This window comes from Vicugna pacos, chromosome 30 (assembly GCF_048564905.1).
Source record: "Vicugna pacos chromosome 30, VicPac4, whole genome shotgun sequence".
NCBI classification, from domain to species: domain Eukaryota; kingdom Metazoa; phylum Chordata; class Mammalia; order Artiodactyla; family Camelidae; genus Vicugna; species Vicugna pacos.
This window is the reverse complement of record NC_133016.1, coordinates 12461191-12484860: the sequence shown is the minus strand read 5'-3', so window position 1 is coordinate 12484860 and position 23670 is coordinate 12461191. Positions and strand designations below refer to the sequence as shown.

Below are 23670 nucleotides of genomic sequence, written 5' to 3'. Positions count from 1 at the left end.
CCGCTCACGCTAAGGAGATCATTATCTTTAGTTATTTATAAGAAACTGTATACAAAACTGACAAACAAAAAGTCTTTTTGTATATTTTAGAGGGCTATGGGTTCTGATTAAAATGGGTTTGAACACACAGCTCTAATCCTTACTAGCTACTGTGGATACTCCTCTCTGATTCTTTTTTTTTGTTAGTGGAGGTACTGGGGACTGAACCCAGGACCTCCTGCACACTAAGCATAGGCTCCACCACTGAGCTATATAGCTGTTCCAGAAAATAAAAAGTGACAAACTCACTTTATAAATTTGACTCTAACTTTCCAAAACTAGAAAAGGAAAACAAAACAGTGGCCTAAGGATTAGAGAGGAAGAAATAAGACTGTAAAACTAAAAAGAAAGTTCAGCAAATTCTCCAGATACCAGACAAATTACAAAAATCAATAGCATTTTCCCACACCAGCAACAATCAGTTGGAAAATATAATTGAAAATAATATACTGAGGAAAAGAGTCAACTATATACTAACTTGGAAGTGTTTATGTAATCTGTTTTAAGATTATTGAGGAAAAATATAAAAGCATAAATGAGAACACAAAAGAAGATTTGAGTAAATTGCATGACATCCAATGATAGCCTGACACAAAAATGATGTCAGTTCCCCCCCGTATAATCTATACACTTGAAGTAATTTTCATTAATATTCTCATTGGATGTTTTGAGCAACTCAATAAACTTTTTCTGAAATTTTCCCCAATTTCTGAAAATTTTCTGAAATTTTCTGAATATGGATTCCTGAAATTTGTGTGAAAGATTAACAGTCCACATATATTAACTACCTCAACTTTGAAAGGAAGACTGAAAGCGGAATACTCAATATAGCCTAAATCTGTAATAATAAAAACCATATGGTTCTGGTATCAGAACCAGGTTTGGCTTTATAAACATGTGACCATCGCAGTCACACACGGCCCCACACATAAAAGGGCTCCATGCTTCCTGTGTGATTTGCTGTCACCATCCTGAAATTCTTAATGAATTTTTAAACAAAAGACCCTGCATTTTTATTCTGCATTAGCCCTGCTAATTATGTAGTCAGTCTTGATTAGGATAAAGATTGCTCAAAGATTAAAATAAAAATCGCAGGCTCGAAAGAATGGATTTCTGTCCAATGGAGGACACCATACATAAAGAACTGACAGATAACCGACTGACAGTAAGTAATTTCAACAGCTCCGGTAGACAAGGAACAATATATAGAATAATAAGGAGCTCTTGCAAATCAGAAAGGAAATTCTTTAAAAAATGGGCAAAGGATATAAACAAGCACTTGACAGAAGAGAAAACTTAAATGGCTTAGATATTTTAAACAACAGACATACATCATTGTTCTCCCTCAATGAAGGGAGGGGCTGTGGATGCAAAATGCAGGCTCAAGAGTGCCATCTGAATATATCTGTCTTTTTTTTCTTTTGGTCATTTAAGTCTGAGAGGTTTAGAAGGTGATGCTGAACGCCCACAAATTCATTTTAAAGTGACACACGGAAGCTCACTTTGCCCACTTCTTTTGCTTTGCATTTCAGTGTATGACGCCGTCGGGAAGCTTGGGAGCAATATTCTTAGCGGAAATGTGGACAGGCTGGGATCGTACAGTGAGTGTCTCACCACCCATGCGCCGTCGGGCCGCTTCCGAGGGCAGTACTGCAAGCTTCATGTCCTGCAGGTGAGCCTGGGCTCTGAGCACGCTCTCTTGAAGGACTAGTGAATGCTGGGTTCATGATATGGAAACTGATACCACTCCACTGACTACTTATCTTAACTGAAACAACAAACTATTAAGATATTTTGGGAAAAGTTAAAACTAAATTTAAAACAGTTGGCAGAAACTTGCTTGCATGTTCTGAGTATGGGGCATTATAGGAGGAGGTGTCCACAAACCAAACAGGCCTTGAAATGTTCCTTCTACCACACTGCATAGGACAAGACCTCTGGACGACCTTCTTGGGGAATCCAAGGTCAAGACCTAGCCAATGTTCTTGGGCATTAACTCCTGACTCATCATCAGTTTATGGAAGGGAAGTGGACTTCCCATTACCCATAATCCTTTCCCAGAAACAGAGCTCCAAGATGTGAATTCGAGGTTATCCCAGCAGACGGGTGGGGACATTTATAAGTGCATCACTAAATCAATTGACTGAAGTCACGGGGCTCACTGTCTTCAAAACATGTTAATTCTTTACTGCTGGGGGAAAAATGCCCTAGGAACAGCACAGCCTCCTATGAAATACAAAGATAGACTTTACGAATGCTGCACAACACTAAAACAAAATACATCACTGGTTGGCTAATAACAATTGTATAAAAAAAGGAATCCAAGCTCTCTGATGTTAACGCTATAAAATGGTTTCAGAATGGTTAACCACCGGAGATAGGGAGATTATCAGCCAGCTCCATTTGTCACCCTGAGAATTTGACAACGATTGCTTGGGGGTTTAATCAGTATGTACAAATGTCATATCCTATTTTCAAAGCAGATTAATGGTTTTAATATCGGAGCAAAAGGTCAGACCTCCACAATCATGTAAGTTATGTGTTTAGAAGAGGCATCTCAGCAACTTTTGTTTATAATTTGATCTTTGCTTTATTGGGACTGGCATTCTAATGATTGGCTTGATTTATTAATAAAATTTTTACTTGCTACACTGCATCCTGCTACGAAGAAATGGCAGCTTGGCAAATTTGTTGAAAACTCACTGTAGGAGTGTTAACTCTTAATGACCTGTAACACAGGAGAGGGCTGCTTTGGGGCAGTCTGTCCCACAATGGTGGCTGCTTTTTAAACAGCCAGCTACATTAACCCTTGGAGCATGTTTTTATTTAAATATGGATGCATCTGATGTTCTGTAAATTCACTTGAAATACTCTGTAACGGAAAAGCCATCTCCAAAGAAGTCAGCAAATTTTTCTTCTTCTAGCACCATTTCCCCCCGCTTCTCCCAATCTGCTGGATTCATGGGAAGTACAGCGACAGCCTTACTTAGGACCGAACATGCACATATTCTACAGACACTAATACTAAAAAGCGTTGTGGCATTGTGTTTCCCAGGATGGCGCTGACTACAGCGTGGGCATGTGTGTCCCTGATTCTTGTGCTGAAGAGGATGTGACTGAGATGTCTCAGCTGGGTAGGTCCAAAAGAATAGCCAGTGAAACTATTGTCTCACCATTAAGTTTGAAAAACTCCAACTCCTTAGAGCCTCTTGGCCATTCTTTCAGGATCAAACCAACCTTTCATCCTGATGTATCCAACAAGCTGAGACTAATGGAGTTGGGGCAGGGGCCGTGGGAGTGGACATGGTGGAACAGGAAGGGAGTGGGTTGAAAGGAGGAAAAAGACGTTGACTAGAAGGTAGGAGCTGAATCTTTCTGCAATAAAATTTTAAACTTAATCTTCCCTCACCCTCAGCTGCCTGGCTGAGCCTGAAGAAAGGCTTTGGGTGGTATCTGGTTTCCATATCGTTCGTGTTCTCTGCTGTGGTCCGTGTGTGGCCCAGATACCAAATCCAGAAGGCCCTTCTGAACTGGGACTGTGTCAAGCCAGCATGTTGTAATGGATTAGCATTAAGAGACCAGCATTTGGCCCTGGATGTCACTGCTCAGCTGTGTGATCCAGGGCAAATAACTTAATCTCCCCGTGCTCCAGCCTCTTCCTCTGTACAGGGAGGGGTGGACCGTGCCCTTCGGTCTGCCCCTAACTATCTGCAGCCTTATAATTGCTTCTGACTGTAACTGCGCAGAATGAAGTTTACATGGGAACTGGTTTGATTTCCTTGAACTCTTTCAAAAATTTCCAAGGAAGAGCTAATTTTTTTTTGCTAGTGTTTTTTGTATTTATTCTAGTTATCCAAATAAGAACAAACATGACACCGTAAAAGGACAACACTCTTTCCCTATGCACGAAACACTTCACTTCTGAAACCAGATGTATGAGTTTCTTCCTCACCGGATGCAGTTGTGACACTATCTGGAGATAGTGCTGACCCCACACATGAAGAGCTCAGTTCCGCAAGCCTCCCCCCCCACATCAGATGCCAGTTGTAAGTAGCGGGTCCCGAGGGTACCTGCTACTTCTGTCCAACCTGGCTACAAATCAGGGGTTCCCGGGAACTCTGATTGGTTCTTGGGATCCTCTCCTCGGGCTTGATAATTTGCTGTAAAGGCTCACAGAACTCAGAGAAACCCATGATATTGCTGGTTTATTATAAAGGATAAAACTCAGGAATAGCCAAATGGAAGAGATACACAGGGCAAGGTATGTGGGACGGGGCACAGGACTTCCCTGCCCCCTCAGCGTGCACCACCCACCCAGCGCCTCGGTGTATTCACCAACCTGCAGCATCTCCCAACCCCTTCGTTTAGGGTGTTTATGGAGGCTCCATTTTTGTCGGAGTGATTGATTAAATCACTGGTCATTGGTGATTAGCTCAATCTCCAGGCCCTCTCTCCTCCCCAGAGGTTGAGGATGGGGCTGAAAGTTCCAACGCTTTAATCACGTGGTTGGTTCCCCTGACAACCAGCTCCCTCCTCCAGAAGTCACCTTATTAGCTTAAACTCCAGTACGGTCGAAAGGGGCTTATAATGAATTACGACAGATGCTCCTCTCACCCCCGTTTCACTCAGGAAATTCCAGGGGCTTTAGGAGCTCAGTCCCAGGAACCAGGGATGAAGACTAAATATAAATTTCTTATTATATCACAATATTACACACATTGTTAAAAGCCCTGTTTTTAAGTGTTGCTATTGCAGTTAGTTTTCAATAACCTTAAATTGTCCTCTGAATTTATGATTATCCCAGCAGCTCCTAATATATTTCTTGTCTATCTTAGCCAAATATTTCATGTGCTATTAAAACGAAAACCAGTTGTTATGCATCAAACTTAAATTTCATTTCTTATTGGAGAAGCCATACATATCCTAGAAACAAAGATAAATTTGCAGAGTTGTTATTAGCATTTCAAGCGAACAAATGACCAAGTGTAATGAGTTCGTGGTCATGGTGATTTAAGAGATGTATCAATTAGCCTGCTTTCTCTGGCTGACGCTAAGCTTATTCGCCAGAGTTGATATTAGAGTAAAATGGAAGGTTAGAAACTGTTCTGGATACAAAGATATTTTGATAATTCTCTTTCTTCCTGGAAAAAGGAAGGGCTCTGATTAGGGTGAGCAGAGCTGACTTGGGAGGATATATTAGTGGAATTTAGTCCTCACTGCCAAGGCGTCCCTCCGGCTTCGGCACAGAGGCAGCAGACAGAAATGGGAGCATCTGTGCCCAGGGGAAAAGGTCCCCATCTGGAAAGGATTTGTTGGCTCTTCCTTCAAGCTTTTTGATGGCGTTGCCAATATTTCCTCTACAGATGTGGGAGTAACCAGCTCAGCAGTAGCTGTTTGTACAGATTTTACTCAGCTGGAGCAGGAGGACAGGGAGTGTACAGTAGAAGACAGTGGCTGGCAAGCCAAGAAGAAATGAACCCACGACAGCAGAGAGAGGGAAAAATATTCTGGGCAGGTCAGAACATACTGCTTTTAGGCAAAAAGCTGCATAGTGTGGTTGTCTAGGATGGTATAAAATTTCAACCAACAGACTTTGTGTGAGTTCTGAGAAGGAAAATGTGGAACACTAGAAAGTCTAGATAAAATTTGGCTGTGATGTTCACAAACCCAGTCATAGGCTGGTTCCCGAACAGTTCATATCTGTGTATTTCAGCACCACTTACTGTAACATTTCCTAGGGTTCCTATAACAAAGTACCACCAACTGGGTGACTTAAGACGCCTCCTCACTCCATTGGACTGGGGTATGGATAACCTAAGCCCCGCCCCCCAGCCCCACTGCAATTCTGGGGCCCCAGACACTCGGAGTGTGGACTAGAGAAGGGGCAGGTTGCCTTGGCCCCACAGCATCTCATCCACGGGGAGGACACAGCCAGAGAAAGGCGCGAGCTATTTAGAGGTTTAAGAGTCACTGCCAGACTGCACAGTGGTATGGTGAGGGAGTGGGGTGGAGCCGGACCGTCATGTTGTTAGTGCCCAGACTGGACTATCTTTGGGGTTAAGGGGGCATTGTTAACCCCATGGATTGACTTCCAGGTCTGCTTGCTCAGCAGAGAGGGCCTGAGTCTCCTGTGTCTTTCTGGGTCTGGACGCTATTGTTTGATGCCTCAGATTCCATCCGAGGACAAAGTGCTGACATGCGGAGGATTCCCCCCGGGGCAGCTGATGCGACGTCTGTTGTAACTTGCTTTAATTGGCTTTGGGGCCAGTGAGGCAGCTCCTCTATGACTTAGATGCAGAAAGACTATCATTTGAGATCTCTGGGGCACTTTTTCCAGCTGCCGTTAAGCCTGTCCTTGGGAAGGGAGGGGTCAGACCTAACAAAAAGCACTTTTGAAAACAATAGAAGGTGAAGGAAACGTAATCTGAGAGCCCAGGGGTATATTGTATCATTTTATTCCTAATTCTGTTGCCTTGTGGTTTTTGTTGTATGGAGGGTCCTACGTTAAAGTTAAAAAAAAAAAGTTTTTTTTTTCAATAGTGTAGATAAACCACAAAGCTTTTACATCTTGCTTTTGGATTTCCCCGTGACCTCCCATATGTGCCGTGCAGTTAAAGGTGACGAGGAAAGTTGTGGCTGCTGTGGCCTCTCAGGATGTCCACAGAAGGTCACCACAGGGAGGAGCTGGGCTTTGCTTTGCAGGTAGAGGAAGCTGATTTTCTCAGTTCATCCAGGGCCATCAGGCTGAGGGCCTGATTCACACCAGCCAGCGGCTCTGGAGTGGGTCACTGTAAAAAACAGCAACAACAAAAACCAACCCAGTTGATTCTTTTAAAATTAGACTAGAACCTCCAAGGGGGACAGACATGTCGGCAGGTCAGTGCACTTCTATTTCACTGGAGGAGTTTATTAGGGAAATTCAAATATTGCCAGGAAGTAGCCTGGGGAGCATCAATTCAGAGCGAATGGAATTGGATGAGAATTCTGCTGCCGCGTCCCCTGAGGGAACCACTGACGGAGTCCCCTCACTTTTGGCCAGGGCTGAGGGCACCTGGACAATGCCTGCTCCTTATCTCCACCCTTAACAGGTGACAATGAAGACTCACAATGAGTCACACATTATTCATCTTTTAGTGGCCTATTTGGACAATTCAGAAACCCTCTGGTCACAACCATGGGAACAGTGGGCGCTGGAGGAGGAAGGGATGTCCAACCCACCCTTCCTCATTACGCAGAAGAGAGAATGAGACTCAGAGAAGTTAAGTGATTTGCCCAGGGTCACACAGCAAGTGGCCCAAACCCAAACCTCCAGAATGCAAGGTGAGGTAGCCTGAGGGAATAAAAAGACTGCCTTCTTCAAGTTCACACAGTCCTGGGGTGACTTCTGGCCCTGCCAGTCAGCGGCAACCATAATAAAGACAGCCAGTGCTTACTGAGCCTTTACTCAATGCCAGGCACTTTTTTTCCCTTTAGATGGAGGTACTGGGGAACCCAAGACCTTGTACATGCTAAGCACGCCCTCGACCACTGAGCTATACCCTCCCCCACAAGGTTAGGCACTTTCTAAGTACTTCAGAGTTCTTGCTACATTTAATTTTCACAGCAACCCTATGAGGTAGGTACTATTATCTCCATTTTCCCAAGGGGGAAACTGAGGTACGGAGCGATTAGACAAGCTCACCCATGGTCAGATAGTAAAGCGTCCCAAACTGCAGACCCTGTTTTCTTAACCTCTGTTCTCAAGTTCCTGACTTTATCCGAGGAGGATTTTCCTTGCCCGTAAAATAAGGTAAACAATAGCTCCTTACGGGATTGCTGACGCGTTAGAAATAATGACCAAAATGCATCCGACAGCGAGTGGGCACTTAATGTAACATTTTTTGTTGTTATAACTGGTGTTGCTATTTGATCGCACCATGCTGTGTCCCCTGTCCTTTGCTGAGATTTTGGTAGTCCCCTGGGCCGGCGGTTGTCAAGGCGTGCACCTGGATTAGCAGCAGGATCTCCTGGGAGTCTGTTAGAAGTGTAAATTCTCAGACCTCACCCCAGTCGGACTGGATCAGAAGCTTGCGGTGAGGGGAGGCAGGCCCTCCACGTAACTCTGAGGCACGCTAAGGTTTGAGACCACTGCCCCCTAGTCTTACCACTAATATCTTCTCAAACTATTTCTCGTGGTGACTACTTAGCTGCATCCCAGGTTGGTGTGTCTTAGCTTCAGTCTCAGACAGCACCTTTTCCCAGCCTGTGGCCTCCATCATATTTTTCCATCTCATATTGCATTTCTCTCTCTGGTGGGGACCTGCTCACAGAAAGACTGGAGTTGGTGGTAGGACTGTCATTCCCAGGGCCGTGTGCTGGGAAAGGGCGCAGAGTCTGGGCAGACAGGATTCAGGAGACCTGTGGCCCACCTCCAGCAGGGCTAAGCCTGGTTCTGTGAGTTTCAGCATGCATTAAAAGCCAGGTGTCCTTTTTAACATCAAAGCTTAATTTCGCAATAATAGACGGCAAAATGTCAAGTATTTACTGCCAAGTAAAGTATTACTAATGCAATTTTGTTTTTTTGTCTCTTGGTAGATATTTTAAGATTCAGAAATGCTTCATTTTTGGCTCCTTCTCTCCCTCTCTTTACAATAAATTCTTCCTCCTCGTCTGTTGGGGGTGTGGCCAGATGTGCTGCTGGATTATTCCTCCTAGACACGTTTGCTGCTGTGTGTCTGTGAGTATGGGCAGCTCAGGGACCTTTCTGGGATGTATATGCTGGGCTGTCTCACCAGCTTCCACTCACCAGCTACACTTAGCCATTTCATTTTCATTCATTGAATGATGTCTGGCCAGTGCTGTTTGTATGGGGGGAAATCACCATTTACCTTAAATAAGAAAATCTGCTAGTGTTCGAGAGAAAGGCTGGCTACACTCAAGTGTGGTGGGTTTTCAAGATCACTGAGAAACACACCCTGTCCCCAAATATTCCTGCTCCTATCATGTGACCAGCGAAGACGGATTTCTTTTATTTGAGGCTTTGCTTCTCCCCCAAGTACGTCAGCAATCTTACTAAGGTGCTTGCACCGCCCCCAGCAGGAGATGCCCGTGTCTGTTCTGTCAGCCTGTCGCCAGCATCCAAAGCTCCCTTTGTAAAAACTAGTGCCAATTTGACAGATAATAAATTGGTTTAATTTACATATTGAAAAATTGGTAATGAGGGTTTTTCTTTCTAAGTTTATCTGCTATTCATACCCCTCACTCCCTTGTCCATGTCTGTGTTAGTTGGGTTCTTACTGATTTTTTTTTTTTTTTTGGTGGGAGAGGTAACTAGGTTTATTTATTTTAATTTTATTTATTTATTTATTTATTTTAATGGAAGTACTGGGGATTGAGCCCAGGATCTCATCCATGCTAAGCACACACCCTACCACTGACCTATACCCTCCCCCCCAGTTCCTACTGATTTTTAAAGTTCCTTCTGTAGATGAAAGATATGAATCCTTAGTCATATGAGCTGCAAATATCTTCCTCAGTATTTTGGCTGCTTTTTGGTTGTTACGATTTTTCCTTTCACAATTGTAACGAGTTTAGTGAAATCTGCTACCCTTTGACTTCGTAATTTCTTTCATTATTTTTTTCTTAGAAAGCTACTGCTTAGTTTACTGTGCAGGAATTATACCACAATAAAGGTGTTTTAAAAAAAAAGCTACTCTTAACAAGGACCTACTGTATAGCACAGGGAACTATATTCAATTTCTTATAATAACATATAATGGAAAGAATCTGAAAAGAAAAATATATACATATGTGTATGTATAACTGAATCACTTTGCTGTACATCTGAAACTAACATTGTAAATCAACTACACGTCAATAAAAATTAAAGAAAAAAATAAGCTACTCCTAACTTTTAAAGCCATTAACATTTGCCTCTATTTTAATAGGGGGCTGGAGTGGTTTTATTTTTCCCTAGGATGTCTTCTCTGCATCTTACTGTGGTGCTGGTGTGAGGTCAGGCTTGGTCACACGTATGTCTTGTCCCTGCAGGTTCCTCGCCTTGCTGGGCCTCGCCCTTCCTCTGGCTGGAACTGTCTATGTGGCAGCCACCGGGTGGGGGTCAGACCGCAGGGCATCCCCCGCATCCGAGGCACATCCGGCCACTTATGGGAGTCTGCCTTTGAGAGAGACGGTGGGGAGTGAGCAAGGGAACAGAATCCGACGGACCGGTTGCCTGGCTCATCTCTCACCGTCAGGAACCCCGAGCAGAGGAAAAAGTAAGCATCTCTACAAACCAAAACCGCTCCTGAGCGGTGACTTAGATGACCACGGCGTCAGAAAAGAATCCCTGCGGTGCTGGAGTCTAGTGGTGCCTGACAGAGTCTAAACGCCGGCTGGAGGTTGGGTCTCTGCTCCTCACAACTGAGTCTTTGTTTACCATCAGTGTGTTAAGGCGAGGTCACTGAAAATGCTGCTTTCTTTCTTGGGCACAATTATGCAGTGTGTTTTTGTGCAACTCGAAGACTAGGTCAGAACAGAGGTTGGGTTTCACTCTTGTAATCCCCTAAGGGTCAATTTCATGAGCACAAAGTCTATTTTCAGCGTCACAGCTACACAGATGACTCACAGAGCCTTCCTGGCATCACCGAGGTAACTGACTTCCACGTAAACTGAAGCCAGGGGAGTATGTGTGCGACACAGGGGATTAAAAGACGGCAGAGGGTACCTGAGGCGGAAATAGATAACCCCGTACAGCCTGGTGAGGCTGGGCAGTGAGAAGTCACACCAGATTGTGTTTTAGTTAAAAATCAAGAGTATTACCTTCATTTCCACCTGCTCATATGCAAGACAAAGAAAACATATGGACACATTCTGAAATAAGAATAACCTCATCATGCAAATACTTTTAGAAAATGTGGAATAATTTTTAGCAGAGCCCCTTAAATCCACACAGTTGTCCTTCCTTTACTTCAAAGAGAGGGATAAATATAAAATCAAATTTCAATGCATGGACCAGAAGAGTATGAATCTGTGATCAAGCAGCTTCAGGGAACACAGCCAATGCAGAGGCACGGTGGTGACTTCACCAAACCCTGTTTGGATCTTCAGGCAAAAATGAAACAGCAGTGACACCAACAAGAAACCCCAACAAAGAGAAATATGGGAAAAAGCGTATTTGTAGAGAGATGATGATGTAAGAGCTGAGAAGGCTTAGAGGTTCCAGTGCAAACTCCTTCCCAAATCAGAAGCCCTGGGAACCCATCGCGTCGGGAATGTTCATGTCAGACTTCTGCACAGCATCCATCCTGCTGCCCTATAATTTCTACTCTGGGGTGTCAGAAAATAAACCTACTTACTCTCTTGTTTCTTTATAGCCCCATCAGATATTGAGGACAGTTTTGAAGGCCTCCCCCAAGTTGCAGAAACTCTCAGTTATTTCTTACGTGAGATGGTTCAAGAAGTCCCTCTGCTCCCCGGCCGCCATGTGGAAGGTTCCACGGTGGGCACGGCAGACAGGGCACATGCTTGGCTGTCCCCTGGGTTTCTAACTCTGCCCTTGGTCACATTGTTCGACCTCTAGGAACCTCAGTTTCCACATGTGTAGAATGGGGACATATAATGAGATTTGTTGAAGGAATTCAATGAGATAATGTGTCCTCATCTCCTCCTAATTCCTGTGCTCTCAGTTAAACCAGGAGAGGGAGGAAAGGGCAGGGGCTTTAACTGGTCAAGACCTTTCACTGCATTGACCTTGCTGAGATCAGCTGGGTTCCAGGGACCTGCGCTGTGCTCCTCTCAGATGTAGGGTGAGCCTGCAGTCACCAAAATTCACCACTGCTTATCACTGGGCGGCAAGCTAACTCCCAGAGCCCTACGTTTTAAGGCCAGATCGCAGGATTTAAGGCAGACACACCCGGCATGGTGCCAGAAATCAGTCATTAAAATTATAGATTCTTCACCCGAAGTAAGACTCGCTGATCAGGATGCTAAGGTTACGTTAACTTTTTCAGCAGCTACATTTAACTGTGGTCTCAAAATGGGGGGACTCTATGTTCCATTGCTGTAGCATTAAAAAAAAATCGAATACCATCAGAATAAAATATCACATTCCTGAATGTTTGGAAATAAAATCAAGATGGAGAAACCCCCAGGTTTAGCACTTTTTTTCTCTCCACTCACACTCATCAGTGAGTCAGATCAACACAAGACCACTGTGTCTTCTAGCAGTTTAGAGCCAAATTTGGATTCCTTGTTCCTTATCCTCCAAACAATTATTGCATTTGCCTAGAGTGGATTCCTGTTACATGAGCCTGTTCCTTACTATTTAGATGAGAAAAATATGAGTGAATATTTGAGGATGACTTCATGAAGTAAATAGCTATGGATTTCCACCCTCTAGAAGTCGGGGCTCTTACTCTGTGGTCTGTTGCTTAAAGTGGGCTCCTAGTCATAATCATTGAAAAAAATCCAGAAATTCAAAGCATGGTCGCATTTATGGTTCTCAAACTTTGGTGAGCATCAGAATCACCCAGAAGGCTTGTCACAACACAGATTCCCAGGCCCTGCCCCCGAAGACTCTGACTCAGGAGGTCTGGGGCAAAGCCTTTCTTTCTGCATTTCTAACAAGTCCCAGGTGATGCTGAAGCTGCTGGTCCGAGGACCTCACTTTGAGAACCACTGACCATGTGCATGGTTTCATCTGATCCTCCCTGTGCTTCTGTGGCTTATGACACTTTCCAGTTACAAATGAGTGAAATGGGACTCAGAGAGGCTGTCTTCTCTATAGACCAGTTATTTGCAGACAATTTTATAGCTACTGCTGGTGAAGTTCACCCATAAGCAGAATTTAGACGGAAAATATAATAATGACAGCAAAATGTATTCAGTGCTTGCTTGCCAAGTGAGGCATCGGGCCAGATAGTTGACAAGTCTTGTTCTTGAATCCTCACCAGCCCTGCCAAAAAGTGTGCTCAGTTTAAAAGCGAGGAAAGAGGTTCAGAGAGGTTAAGGAATTGGTGGAACTGGGCAGAACCCAAGTCCTGTGATGTTCCTTTGCGACATGTGGCTTCTCATGTAACCCAGGGAGCCAGACACTAAGTGTAGGACACTGCTGATTGTGCTGTGACAATGCCAATTCCCAGTGAGTTAAAATTCCTCTAAAAGGAAGGGTGAGATTTGTGCCGTCAGGCAGGCACATTTGAGAGTGACGCCGATGGAAAAACTCCTATTTACGGCTGGAACCTCAAAATGCGAGTTATTTACGTTCTTCCATTTAAGAAACTGATTTAGATTCCCAGAGCTTGCTTACAAGCCCAATCTCGATTTTAAGTTTCAATTCTGCAAGGACTTCCTGTGTGCACAGTGTTTAAAGCACCCAGCTACACCCAGGAAGGAAAATGAGTCTATCGGAGACGACTTGAGTTTTGGAGGCTCCTGTTCCACAATTCCAGACATTTAATTGGCCCTCAGGGTGAAGCAAATTAAATTTTTTTTAATTAAGGGGAATAAGTTAAGGAGAAGGGATTAACCATGCTTAAAGCAATAGGGCTTAAAATAGAGATAGGAGCTGTGACATTCTCATTTGTTTTTCAAGATAATCCCATGTTTATAAAATCTACTTTGATTCCCATTTTGCAGATGTGGAAGTTTAGGCACAGGGAAGTTAATTCACTTTCCGGAGGTCACAGAGCTAACACACAAGAGTCAGATTCAGAGCCAGGAATGTCCAACTAACTGTAAGGCCCGCACCCTTAGCTGCTGCGCCACTGCCCTTCTGTTTTCATGCCTCTGCCTTGACAGGTAGGGATGTTGCTGGCAATAGGTTCATTCTTGGGAGGGCACGAGGGATGCCCTTTCAAGTGAACTGCTGGCTTGATGGAGCAGGCGATTTCTTAATGATGTCTCAGTCTCCCTTCCCGCAACCCTTTGTAAAGCAGGACTGGGGTCAGGCGTTGGCTTCCCCGAGGCCTGAGCTTGGGGAGTGTATTCTGTGTGACATGGTGTGAGCATCAACCTCAGGTCAAGACTGTTCGGGAAAATCAAGGTTCCTAGCGGAGGGAGACCATGTCTAAAGGTCCACAGGTAGATCAAGAGGGGACCATGGAGAAGTGAGTTGAGCAGTCCGGGGTCACAGGGAGGGAGCATCTGGGTGACAGCCATGATCACTGGTTTGCATGTTTTGGCTCATTTGTGGGGCGATGCAGGGATTGGTCTGGCTTTCAGAGTGGACAGTAACACCTTCGCTCCTGCCCAGGGTTTCTAGGAGCCATCGACTGTGCTCTGAGATGCTTTTCTTGGCAGAAGAACATGCCAGCCATCTGGACCACAAAGACGCCAGGGAGCACGTGCTCTGCCCTGAATGGCCTCCGCGTTCTGAGCCTCCTCTGGATCATTTCGGGACACACCAGCCAGATGACCGCGTGGCTGTCTTTGGGTGAGGAAAACCGGTGAATCTTTACAAGCAGTCGAGGAAGAGAGAAGCTTTAGCTTTGTGGGGTGGGGGTTCTTGTTGTACCATAGGACAGGAGCCTGCAGCCTTCCCACGAGTGGCCATTCCTTTTGCTTTAGAGACAGAGCCATGGCTTCCCATACCTGAGTGTTCCAGGCCAACGTCCAGTGGTTCCTTCACCTCCTCTCGGATGTGAATCAGGCACCTGGTTACCCAGGGAACAGTGACAGCTGAGTATTGTATTTTCCTCATCCAAAGAGCTGGGTTCCCTCTCGCCATGATTAATGAATCCGGAAACTTTTTTTTCTCTCCAGGAAAAATAGGCAGGCATAAATACATAAACACTGCGCTCTAGTATTAAATCATTGTTTTTCAACCTTCTTTCTGTTACAACACTCCTGAGGCACTCCCATCAACAGAGTGGTGCTCTCCAAGTGGGAACCAAACTCATATTTCAGAATTGAGGGGAAGGGGCCAGCCCAGGGTCGTCTGAAGAGCATCCTAGGAGACCTGAACCATGATGAACAGGTGATGCTGCTGTAGCCCCAGGGGGGCAGTGGGCCCTGTCAGGGTACAAAGGGGCTCAAAGCCCTGTTTACGATTAGCTATCTCTGTCACCATCGATATTCCCCGTCCAAGTTCTCCTCTTGAGTGAATTACAGGGATGGGTAAAAGGTTTTACAATACAACTGAAAGCTAAAGGTGTTCCTTTGGCTTTTTCTGAAGAGATAAATCCCACGATTCCCTCTTATTAAATAAAAATACACTGCTTTTTATATTTGTTGCAGATAACGTCCTTGAATGGAAAACCAGAGTGCTTACAAACCCACTGTACCTTTACTCGCGGGGTGGCCCGTTCTATCTCGGGGTTGACACGTTTCTCCTGATCAGGTGATGTGGTGTTTTCTCTGCTGTTGTTTGGGGATGTGTGGTTGTGGGTGTGTTGCCTTTCTCACTTTAGTGAGAAAAACTGAACGGCCACATTGACTCACCTTGGCCCTTGCTTCTGAGCATCTCTGGACAGTAGTGTTGTCACAGCACCTCTTTTGTATCTTCAGTTTATTAAATGATTCAGGATGGCTCTCTAAAACGGGCCTTTTACGAAAGGTGATTTTACTTTTTGGCGGGGGGAGGTAATTAGGTTTATTTATTTAATTATTTTTTTAATGGAGGTACTGGGAATTGAACCCAGGACCTCACGCATGCTAAGCATACACTCTACCACTTGAGCTATACCCTCTCCTGCAAAAGGTGATTTTATTTATCAAAATTGTTTGTTTTAGTGGTTCCCAAATTCTGGCCTGTGGCCTGTTACAAATTCATGATAAAATTGCCAGTTCTCACTACAGTGAAATGTGGAGAAAAAAAAAAAAAGAAAATGGTGTGATGTTACATAAAGCAATGCTTATTTAAATTAATTACTAAGAGATATAGCTTCTTAATTGAATGATAAACATCAGACACTGTGTTAAGTCTTTGCAGCATTACCTCATTCAGTCCTCCTAATGTTCCTATACACAAGGACAATGGTTAAAGTCCCTTTTTCTGTTGTTGTTGAGGTGAAATTCACATAACATAAAAATAACCACTTAAAGTGAACAATTCAGTGGCATCTAGCACGTTCACAATGCTGTACACCCACCACTTCTATCTAGTTCCCAAACATCTTCATCATCCCCAAAGGACACCTCATACCCATTAAGCAGTTAATCTCCAGCCCTGCCACCTCCAATTCTTAGGCACCTGCTTTCTGTATCCGTGGGGTTACCTATTCTAGATACTTCCTATACACAGATCACATAATAGGTAGCCTTTACGTCTGGCTTCTTTCACTGCTCATGCTGTTTTTGAGGTTCATCGGTGTTGTAGCGCATGCCAGTACTTCATTCCTTTTGATGGCTGAGTAGTAGTCCTTGTATGGCTAGACCACAACATCTCCATTTTAAAGATGAGGAAATGGAGACTGAGGGAGAGAGTCCTGGTGGACCCGTCATCTAAACCCAGGCAATCTGACTCCAGAGCCCATGCTCTGGCCACTGTGCTGGCCTGCCTCTGCCTCTTTTGGGTGAAATCTCCTTTTCTTCATAGGGAGATGGTGATGGTAGATGCCAGCTGTTTTAATCCAATGCTGAGCACTCATCCATCCAACTATGCTCTATTGACCGCCTATTTGCCAGATATTGTTCTAGGTCCGGAGGCTACATCAGTGGGCAAAACAGATAAGGGCTTCTCATGGTGTGTCCATGTGTGTGTGTGTGAGCATGCACATGTAATTGGCAATAAACAAACAAGAAACAACCTGATAGTAATAAACATCAGGAAAGAAACAGAACAGGGGGTTGTAGCTGTTTTGGTCGTTGAAGCCTTGTCTGATGAGAGGCTATTTGATGTAAAACCAAATGGCAAGAAAGAGCCAGCCGTGGGAGAATCAGGACAAGAAAGTTTCAGGCAGAAAAAGCAACTAATATCAAATTCTAAGGCAAGAGAGAGTGAGCCTTGTTAAAGGAGCTGAAGGAAGGCTGATGCCTAGTGATGGTGCAGCAGGAGAAGGTGAAGACAGGAGAGACGGGCAGGGCTGGACCATGTAGGACCTTATAGCAACACTAAGGAGTTTGGATGTGAGCCTTGGTGAACTGGGGAGTCGTGGGATTGTTTTGATTTGGAAAGTAATATGATCTGACATTTTAAAAATGATCTCTTTGGCTCCTGTGCTAATAATAGATCTAAGAAGGGCAGGAACAGAAGCAGGGATGTCGATCAGGTGACCTTTGCTGTATCTCAGATGAGAAATGATAAGATGTGGACCACAGTGGTGATGACTTGAATAGAGAGCCAAGGTCATGTTCAAGAGACGTCAGAGGTAGAACTGTTAGGACCTGTTAATGGATTGGATGTGACGTGTGAGAGAAAGAGAGGCATTGAAGGTGATTTCTAGGTTTTGGCTTTGCTAACTGAGTAGGTGGTGATGGCATTCAGTGAGGTGGAGAAGATTGGAGAAGCAGGGTTTGGAGGGGAAAATCAAGCTTTCTCCTTTGGACAAGCTAAGATAAAGAGACCTTTTAGACATCCACAAGATGTTAAGGAAGTGGCTGGCCAGGTGAGTCTGGAGCTCAGTGGAAATGATGAGGCCGAAGATAGAAATCCTGGAGTCCTTGGGATCCAGGCAGCATTTTAAAGCCATGGTGCTGAGTCAGATCACGTAGGGAAGAGTGTGGAAGGACAGATTAGGGCTGACTCCTAGGACCTCTGGTGTCCCAACCAGTAGAAGCTGGGAAGAAGGGAGAAGCCCCATGGGAGTCTGAGAAGAGTGACCCGTGAAATGCAAGGACAAGTAAGACATCCCTGGGACCAGGAAGCCAAGAGAAGAAAACAGCTCAGGAAGGAAGGGTGTGGTCAATGGCGCTGCCGCTGGGGAGCTGAATATGTAAAGAAATGACCTTTGCATTTGGCAGCTGCTGGTGACCTTGTCCAGAGCGCATCCATGGAGGGTGGACAGGGAAGGGAAAGGATGGGAGGGGGTGGGGAGCCTGACTGGGGAGCGGAGCTAGCCAGCTAATGGGGGTCAGAGAGATGTCGTTAAAGAGAGGAGATACAAGAACATATCTATCTAGGATGTTGGGAATGAATGAAAAGGAGGGACAGACTGATGCGTGCTGGAGAGACTGGTGTTGGCCAAACAATAGAGCAATCTTCTGATGGTGCCTCATTAAAACAATTTTTTTTACAACTCCTTGAAATTCCAAAATGTGTGAACCGCTGGATTAGGAGAGAGCTAACTCCCAAACAGGGATGGCCAACCACCATCCACTTCCTGCAACACTTTTTTCCCTGATGCCTTGGTGGCTTCCTCTCTCTCCTCCTTCAGGTTTTTACCCAAATGTTACCTTCGCCGCACGCCTTCCTTGTCTTGCTTACTTATTCAGTGGAGGTCCTGGGGATGGAACCCAGGACCTCATGCATACTAAGCACATGCTCAACCACTGAGCTCTACAACCCCCAAGTGTCCTCTATTTAAAATGGACCCACCAGCATCTCTACTTCATGTTTCCTGATTTATTATTTTTTTCTGTATCTGTCATACTATAGATGTCACTTTATTTATATATTTATTGTCAGCCTTTCTCCACTGGAATATAAGGCAGGATTTTTTCCTGTTTGGGGTACTGCTGTCACTAAAGCTGGGTGTATAGGGCTGCTCAAGAAGTAGTTGTTGAAATGACTTTGTAATTGCTTTATGACTGGGGCGTGGTGATTCAGAGAAAGTAGGGTACAGAATGAGCTGGGATCTGTTCACTAGGGTGGCAGCTCATGCTAGGAGGTGGCCAAGATGACAACAGAGAGTAGCCCAGATAAACAAGGGTCAGAGTCCACTGTCTGCAGCAAACAAGGCCATGATATGGGAACCACTGGGCACCAGACGTCCCAAGAGGGTGTAGCTGGGTCCAACCAGGCAGTTAGAATCCAAGTTCAGGGTGGGAGGCCCTGGAGGAGGGGGAGGTCCGTCCAGGGGACAGCAGTTCAAAGACCAGAACTCTGTTCCTTGCAAAGAGACTATTAGAACAAAGCAGAAAAGATGCCCTATGCTGGCTGGGACTGATTGGCAGAGCTCCCAGCTTGGGGAGGGAGGCTGGCAAGGACAGATCAGGATGGCTGGAACAAAAGCAAATCTCAAGCTGGAGAATTGCCATGAGGAAGGAAGAATGAAGGGCACAAAAGGCCACTGGCCATCCTGGGGCCATCAGTGGAAACCAGAAACAACAGAGAAACCACTGGGTCAGCCCTGAGACATTCAAAACACAGACCAAGGCTACTGAGACTCCAGATGCCCAAAAAAACAATGAATAAGCACCCCCTTTATGGTAAAGATGACGTACCTGGTACTCGGCTGGGTCTGGGGACTTGGGGAGCGCTGTACTTTTATCAGGGCTTCTCAGAATATGGTCTCAATGCAGTGCACCAGCATTGCCTGGAAGCTTGGGAGAAATGCAGGTTCTTGGGCCCCACCCCAGACCCACTGTGTCAAACACTCTGGCTGTAACAAGCTTTCCAGGTGATACTGCGGCCCCTTAAAGTCTGAGAACCAGCATGTGAGCCCGGGTGTGAACAGCTGAGGACGGCAGAGAATAGAAGCCAGCAGATGCTGACATGGTGTGAGAGACCAAGACACATTTTTCCTCTTTATTCCTACTTGCTTCTGTCCCTCATTGCCAGTCTCAGTGACTGTGTTATTTTTCATTTCTCCCATCAATTTCCACTTTATTTCTTTAGAAAGTGCACATATTCTTTTAAGTCCAATTTTTATCTGAACAACGGAAATATTACTAAACGTGAGAGTAGTACTGCCCTTGTGCTCAGAGCTTAAAATCTTTTACCTCCTATAATTCTCACAATTAACCTATAAAGCCGGAACCAGTATCCGGCCCATTTTTACAGATGAGAAAGTTGATGTTTGGAGATGAAAAACCTTGCCCAAGTCCCCCTAGTTAGAAAAGTTAGAATCAGAACTGAAATGTAAGGTTTGTTTCATGCCAAAACCACGTCTGAACCACTGCGTCACGAATATATTTACACAGTAAGACCAGAGACCTCTGATCATCACTGGGGATGGTTTGGGAACCCGTTTCCACCTCTCAGGCTGACTTCAGACATCTCTGTTGCAGGGTTTTATTCTCTCCCAGCCTGTCTACATCCCTGGGTCTGCTTAGCCTCTCGGAACTAGTTCTCTTGCTTGGAGCCTGTTTTCCTGCGAGCCTTTCTCTTTGTCCTGTCTTTGTGAACTTCAGATGGTGCCCACACACAGAGCGAGACCCTGATTCATTCTTTCCGGAAATTAAGGGGAGGCTGGAATCAGAATTGGCTGCCCTACTTCCACAACTCAGCGCTCTCTTTTACCTGTCTCTGTAAATTCTGTTCCTGTTACAATGAATCCAACGTGCTGCGTTTCAAAAGAAACTCTTGCTGGCAGGGAATAAAGACATTCTCCAACCCTCCCTCACCCCTTCCAAGCCCTGCCCAACACACGTAAGCCTTCTTTTGCAATAGGAAATACATTTGTTTCTTAGCGAAACACCCGCAAGGGTCATTGGTATAAATGTCAAAAGGTTGGGAAACTAAAAAAGTACAGACTTCCAGTTATAAGACAAATGAGCACTAGTGCTAGGGATGTAACGTACAGCACGACGAGCGTAATGAACACTGCTGTACGTTATACACAAACGTTGTTAAGAGAGTAAATCCTAAGTGTTCTCACCACGTGGAAAAAATTCTTTTCTATTAGTTTAATTTTGTATCTATATGAGATAATGAGTGTTCACTAAATTTATTGCGATTATCACTTCGTGAGTATGTAAATCAAATCATTATGCCGTACACCTTAAACTTGTCTACTGCTGTAAGTCAGTTATGTCTCAATAAAACTGGGGTGGTGGAGGAAGGTTGGGAAACTCCCTCATAAACTTGCTGATCATCATGTTATAACCTAAAGGCACAGCCTCATAGATGAACATTCTGGGTAATGAATGCGTCATCAGGATATGTTGTTTAGAATTCGGAGTGGGATCTTGGGCAGCCCACTTAGTGTTTGAATCTCAACTTCCCAGTTAAGTGGGCAGGAATGGTAATAGCTTCCTCTTTACCTAACGGGGCTTTTGATTCATCTACTTGATCATTCACTCAACATTTATTGCCAAGAGGTTTGGTACAGCAGGAGAGGAAAAGCAATACCGTTAGTGTGATACGACAGACACAGAAGGCCTTGACGTTGCTATTTCAAAAGGCCACGTGGTAGTCAGTAGTGTCAATTACCGAACATTTCTGGCTCTCCTCCCTCGGGTTCTTGGTAACGTTCCACTTCCTGGCCCCACTGAGGTTGGATGCGCCTCCTCACTTGGTTTGACCAACAAGTGGTACTTGGTCTTGCAATTATGCCAAGAGCGTTAAACATGTCAGTTCTGGGCTAGAGCATTTACTTGCTGGTTTGAGGCATCTCCAGAACTCTCTTGTCCTTTGTCCTCTGCCATGGTCACTGCTGAGCTATTAGATAGTGGCTGCTCCTTCAGCCCGGCTCCCATATCAGGGAAGATGCTGAGATCAAAGTGACTGACTGTGAGCACGTACCATGAGCAAGGAAAAACTATTATTGTTTTAGGTCTTGAAGATGTGTTGTTACTGCAGCATGACTTACTGTATCTTGACAGAGACAACCAAATTAACCAACCCATGAACTGTATCACTGATAAATCATTCCTGTGACTATTTTCCTCTTTCCCTCAGTGGCTGGTTAAGTGCAAGATCATTTTTAAAGATGTGTCAGGATTCAGACGAAGGAATAACCCCTAAAGTCATACTCAGATACTTTCTCAGTCGCCTTATGAGGTAGGTTATTTATATACTTTCTCAGTTCATTATTGCTGTGTAATAATTTATCACTTTCTGGTCTTTAACTCTCTTTTGAACAAATTTTCAAGGAAAAATAAACAGAGAGAAATCGTTGTCTTCCTTAAAGACGGTTGGCTCTTGCCAGTTTAATGGCTTTTGCCAATGGAGGATATCAGTTTTCATGGTATTTGTCCTAATAGAATTTGAACTATATTAAACCAGCAAGAACATCCTTATTCCTCAGCTGATGGGCAGCCGATTTCAATAAACGTACAGTCAGATTCCCATGGAATCTATGTTCAAGAGAATTTGTATAGCTCCTGTAAATTAATAGTAATTGGATCCTGTAAATAAGAGACTAATGGAAATGATAAAAAATAGAATAAGATACAACCAGGAGAGGGGCTGGTTGAAGCTTGGGACAACGGTCGTTCTGCTGATAAGTAGGCAGAAAGGATGATGGTTTTTACAAATGTGTGGTTGGTTGGAGCAGAAAGAAATAAAATATTGGGACAGAATATGGAACCAGTGGGATAGCAGAGTGGCAGTGATGTAATGAGATGGTAGAAGTTTAGAAGATACAGAAACTTCAACGCATATAACCCAAACTCTCCATTTAAGTACTTTCTAAATTTAAGTGAGAGCCTGGCTCTCATTATTTAAGGTCCATGGCTCTCTTGTTACCCTGCGCTGTCACAAAATAGGAAAGAGAGTGTTGAAACATTCTTCTGGGCTCTTCAAACGGACTGGGTAAGATCTGACTCTAGTCTGCCTGGGCTTGCTTTCTGGCTCAATCCTTTATCAGCTGTGTGACCTGGAGTAAGTGTCTCAACCTTTCTGTTCTTGAGTTTTCTCATCACAAAAATGAAGAGAAAAATGGCTCTCACTTTACTGGACCCTTGTGAGAATTAAATGATAACGTGTGCACAGAACTTAGAAAAATGTAACACGTAATAAGCCCTCAATAAATATAAGCTATCACCATTTCTGTTGTTATTTATACCTTTTAACTTCTCCTGATAAGAGGTTAAGAATGAAGGAATAGAACTTTATTGATTTCTTTTCACTATGGCCTTTGTGGTTTCTTCCAAGCTCTATTAAATCTAGTCCTTGTGCTGAACGCTTGACAGAATGCTTATTCTTTCAATATATTTGGGTACGTGGCACTGGATTGAGCAGCCCATCCTGGCCCTTGGTCTCTTGGAGGAGAGGGAGTGGCATTCAGATCAAGGGTTCTTAGTGATCAATGCTGAGATGAATTATTAGGGGTTGAGGTGCGGGCTCTAACGGCATGGTGGGTTCTGCCTGGGAAACTTGCTTCAGAAGAAAACAGAAGAGACTGAAGTGCAACCAGCAACCACACTTCACGTTCCTTCCCTTGTAGCTCCCAGGGCGTGGCCCACCCAGCGACCTCCACCCACCCCACTGGCCCCAGTGCAGAGGCTGCATTGGGCTAGACACCGCCTGTACCCTGCTCCCTCCTGAGATGCACTCTGGTTCAGAGGGGAGCAGGGGGCTGCCTTATTCTCCCCAGGGAGAGAGAGGTGACAGATGGTGGGATGGGAGGCCAGGGACAGAGGCTTGTGGGAGCAGCTGCAAAGCATCGTGGTCAGATGGCTCATCTGGCAGGACCCAGGACCCAGGGAGGGCTCTGTGGCTGTTGCCTGAGCTGATCTGAGAAGCTGCATCTTAGCACAGTTGGGCCGCTCAGTAATTTCAGCCCTGTTCCTGGGTACCCACCACTCTCCCATCTACCCGATGCTCTCGATGAAGAATGTTCCCATTGTGAGGAGGACAGGAAGCCTGGTGCAGACCAGAGGCGGGTG

The 23670-nt window shown here is 44.8% G+C and overlaps 1 protein-coding gene across 1 annotated transcript in view; it reads left to right on the top strand.

Annotated features, from left to right (window-relative positions):
- Nucleotides 1–23670, top strand: part of LOC102539588 (O-acyltransferase like protein) — a 60734-nt gene that overhangs the window by 17081 nt on the left and 19983 nt on the right. Inside the window, exons 3-9 of the mRNA XM_031692430.2 lie at nt 1572–1711; nt 3095–3173; nt 8614–8755; nt 10069–10295; nt 14273–14452; nt 15256–15358; nt 21740–21841. Of these exons, the coding sequence (XP_031548290.2) occupies nt 1572–1711; nt 3095–3173; nt 8614–8755; nt 10069–10295; nt 14273–14452; nt 15256–15358; nt 21740–21841 (973 nt within the window). The remainder of the gene's footprint in view (nt 1–1571; nt 1712–3094; nt 3174–8613; nt 8756–10068; nt 10296–14272; nt 14453–15255; nt 15359–21739; nt 21842–23670) is intronic.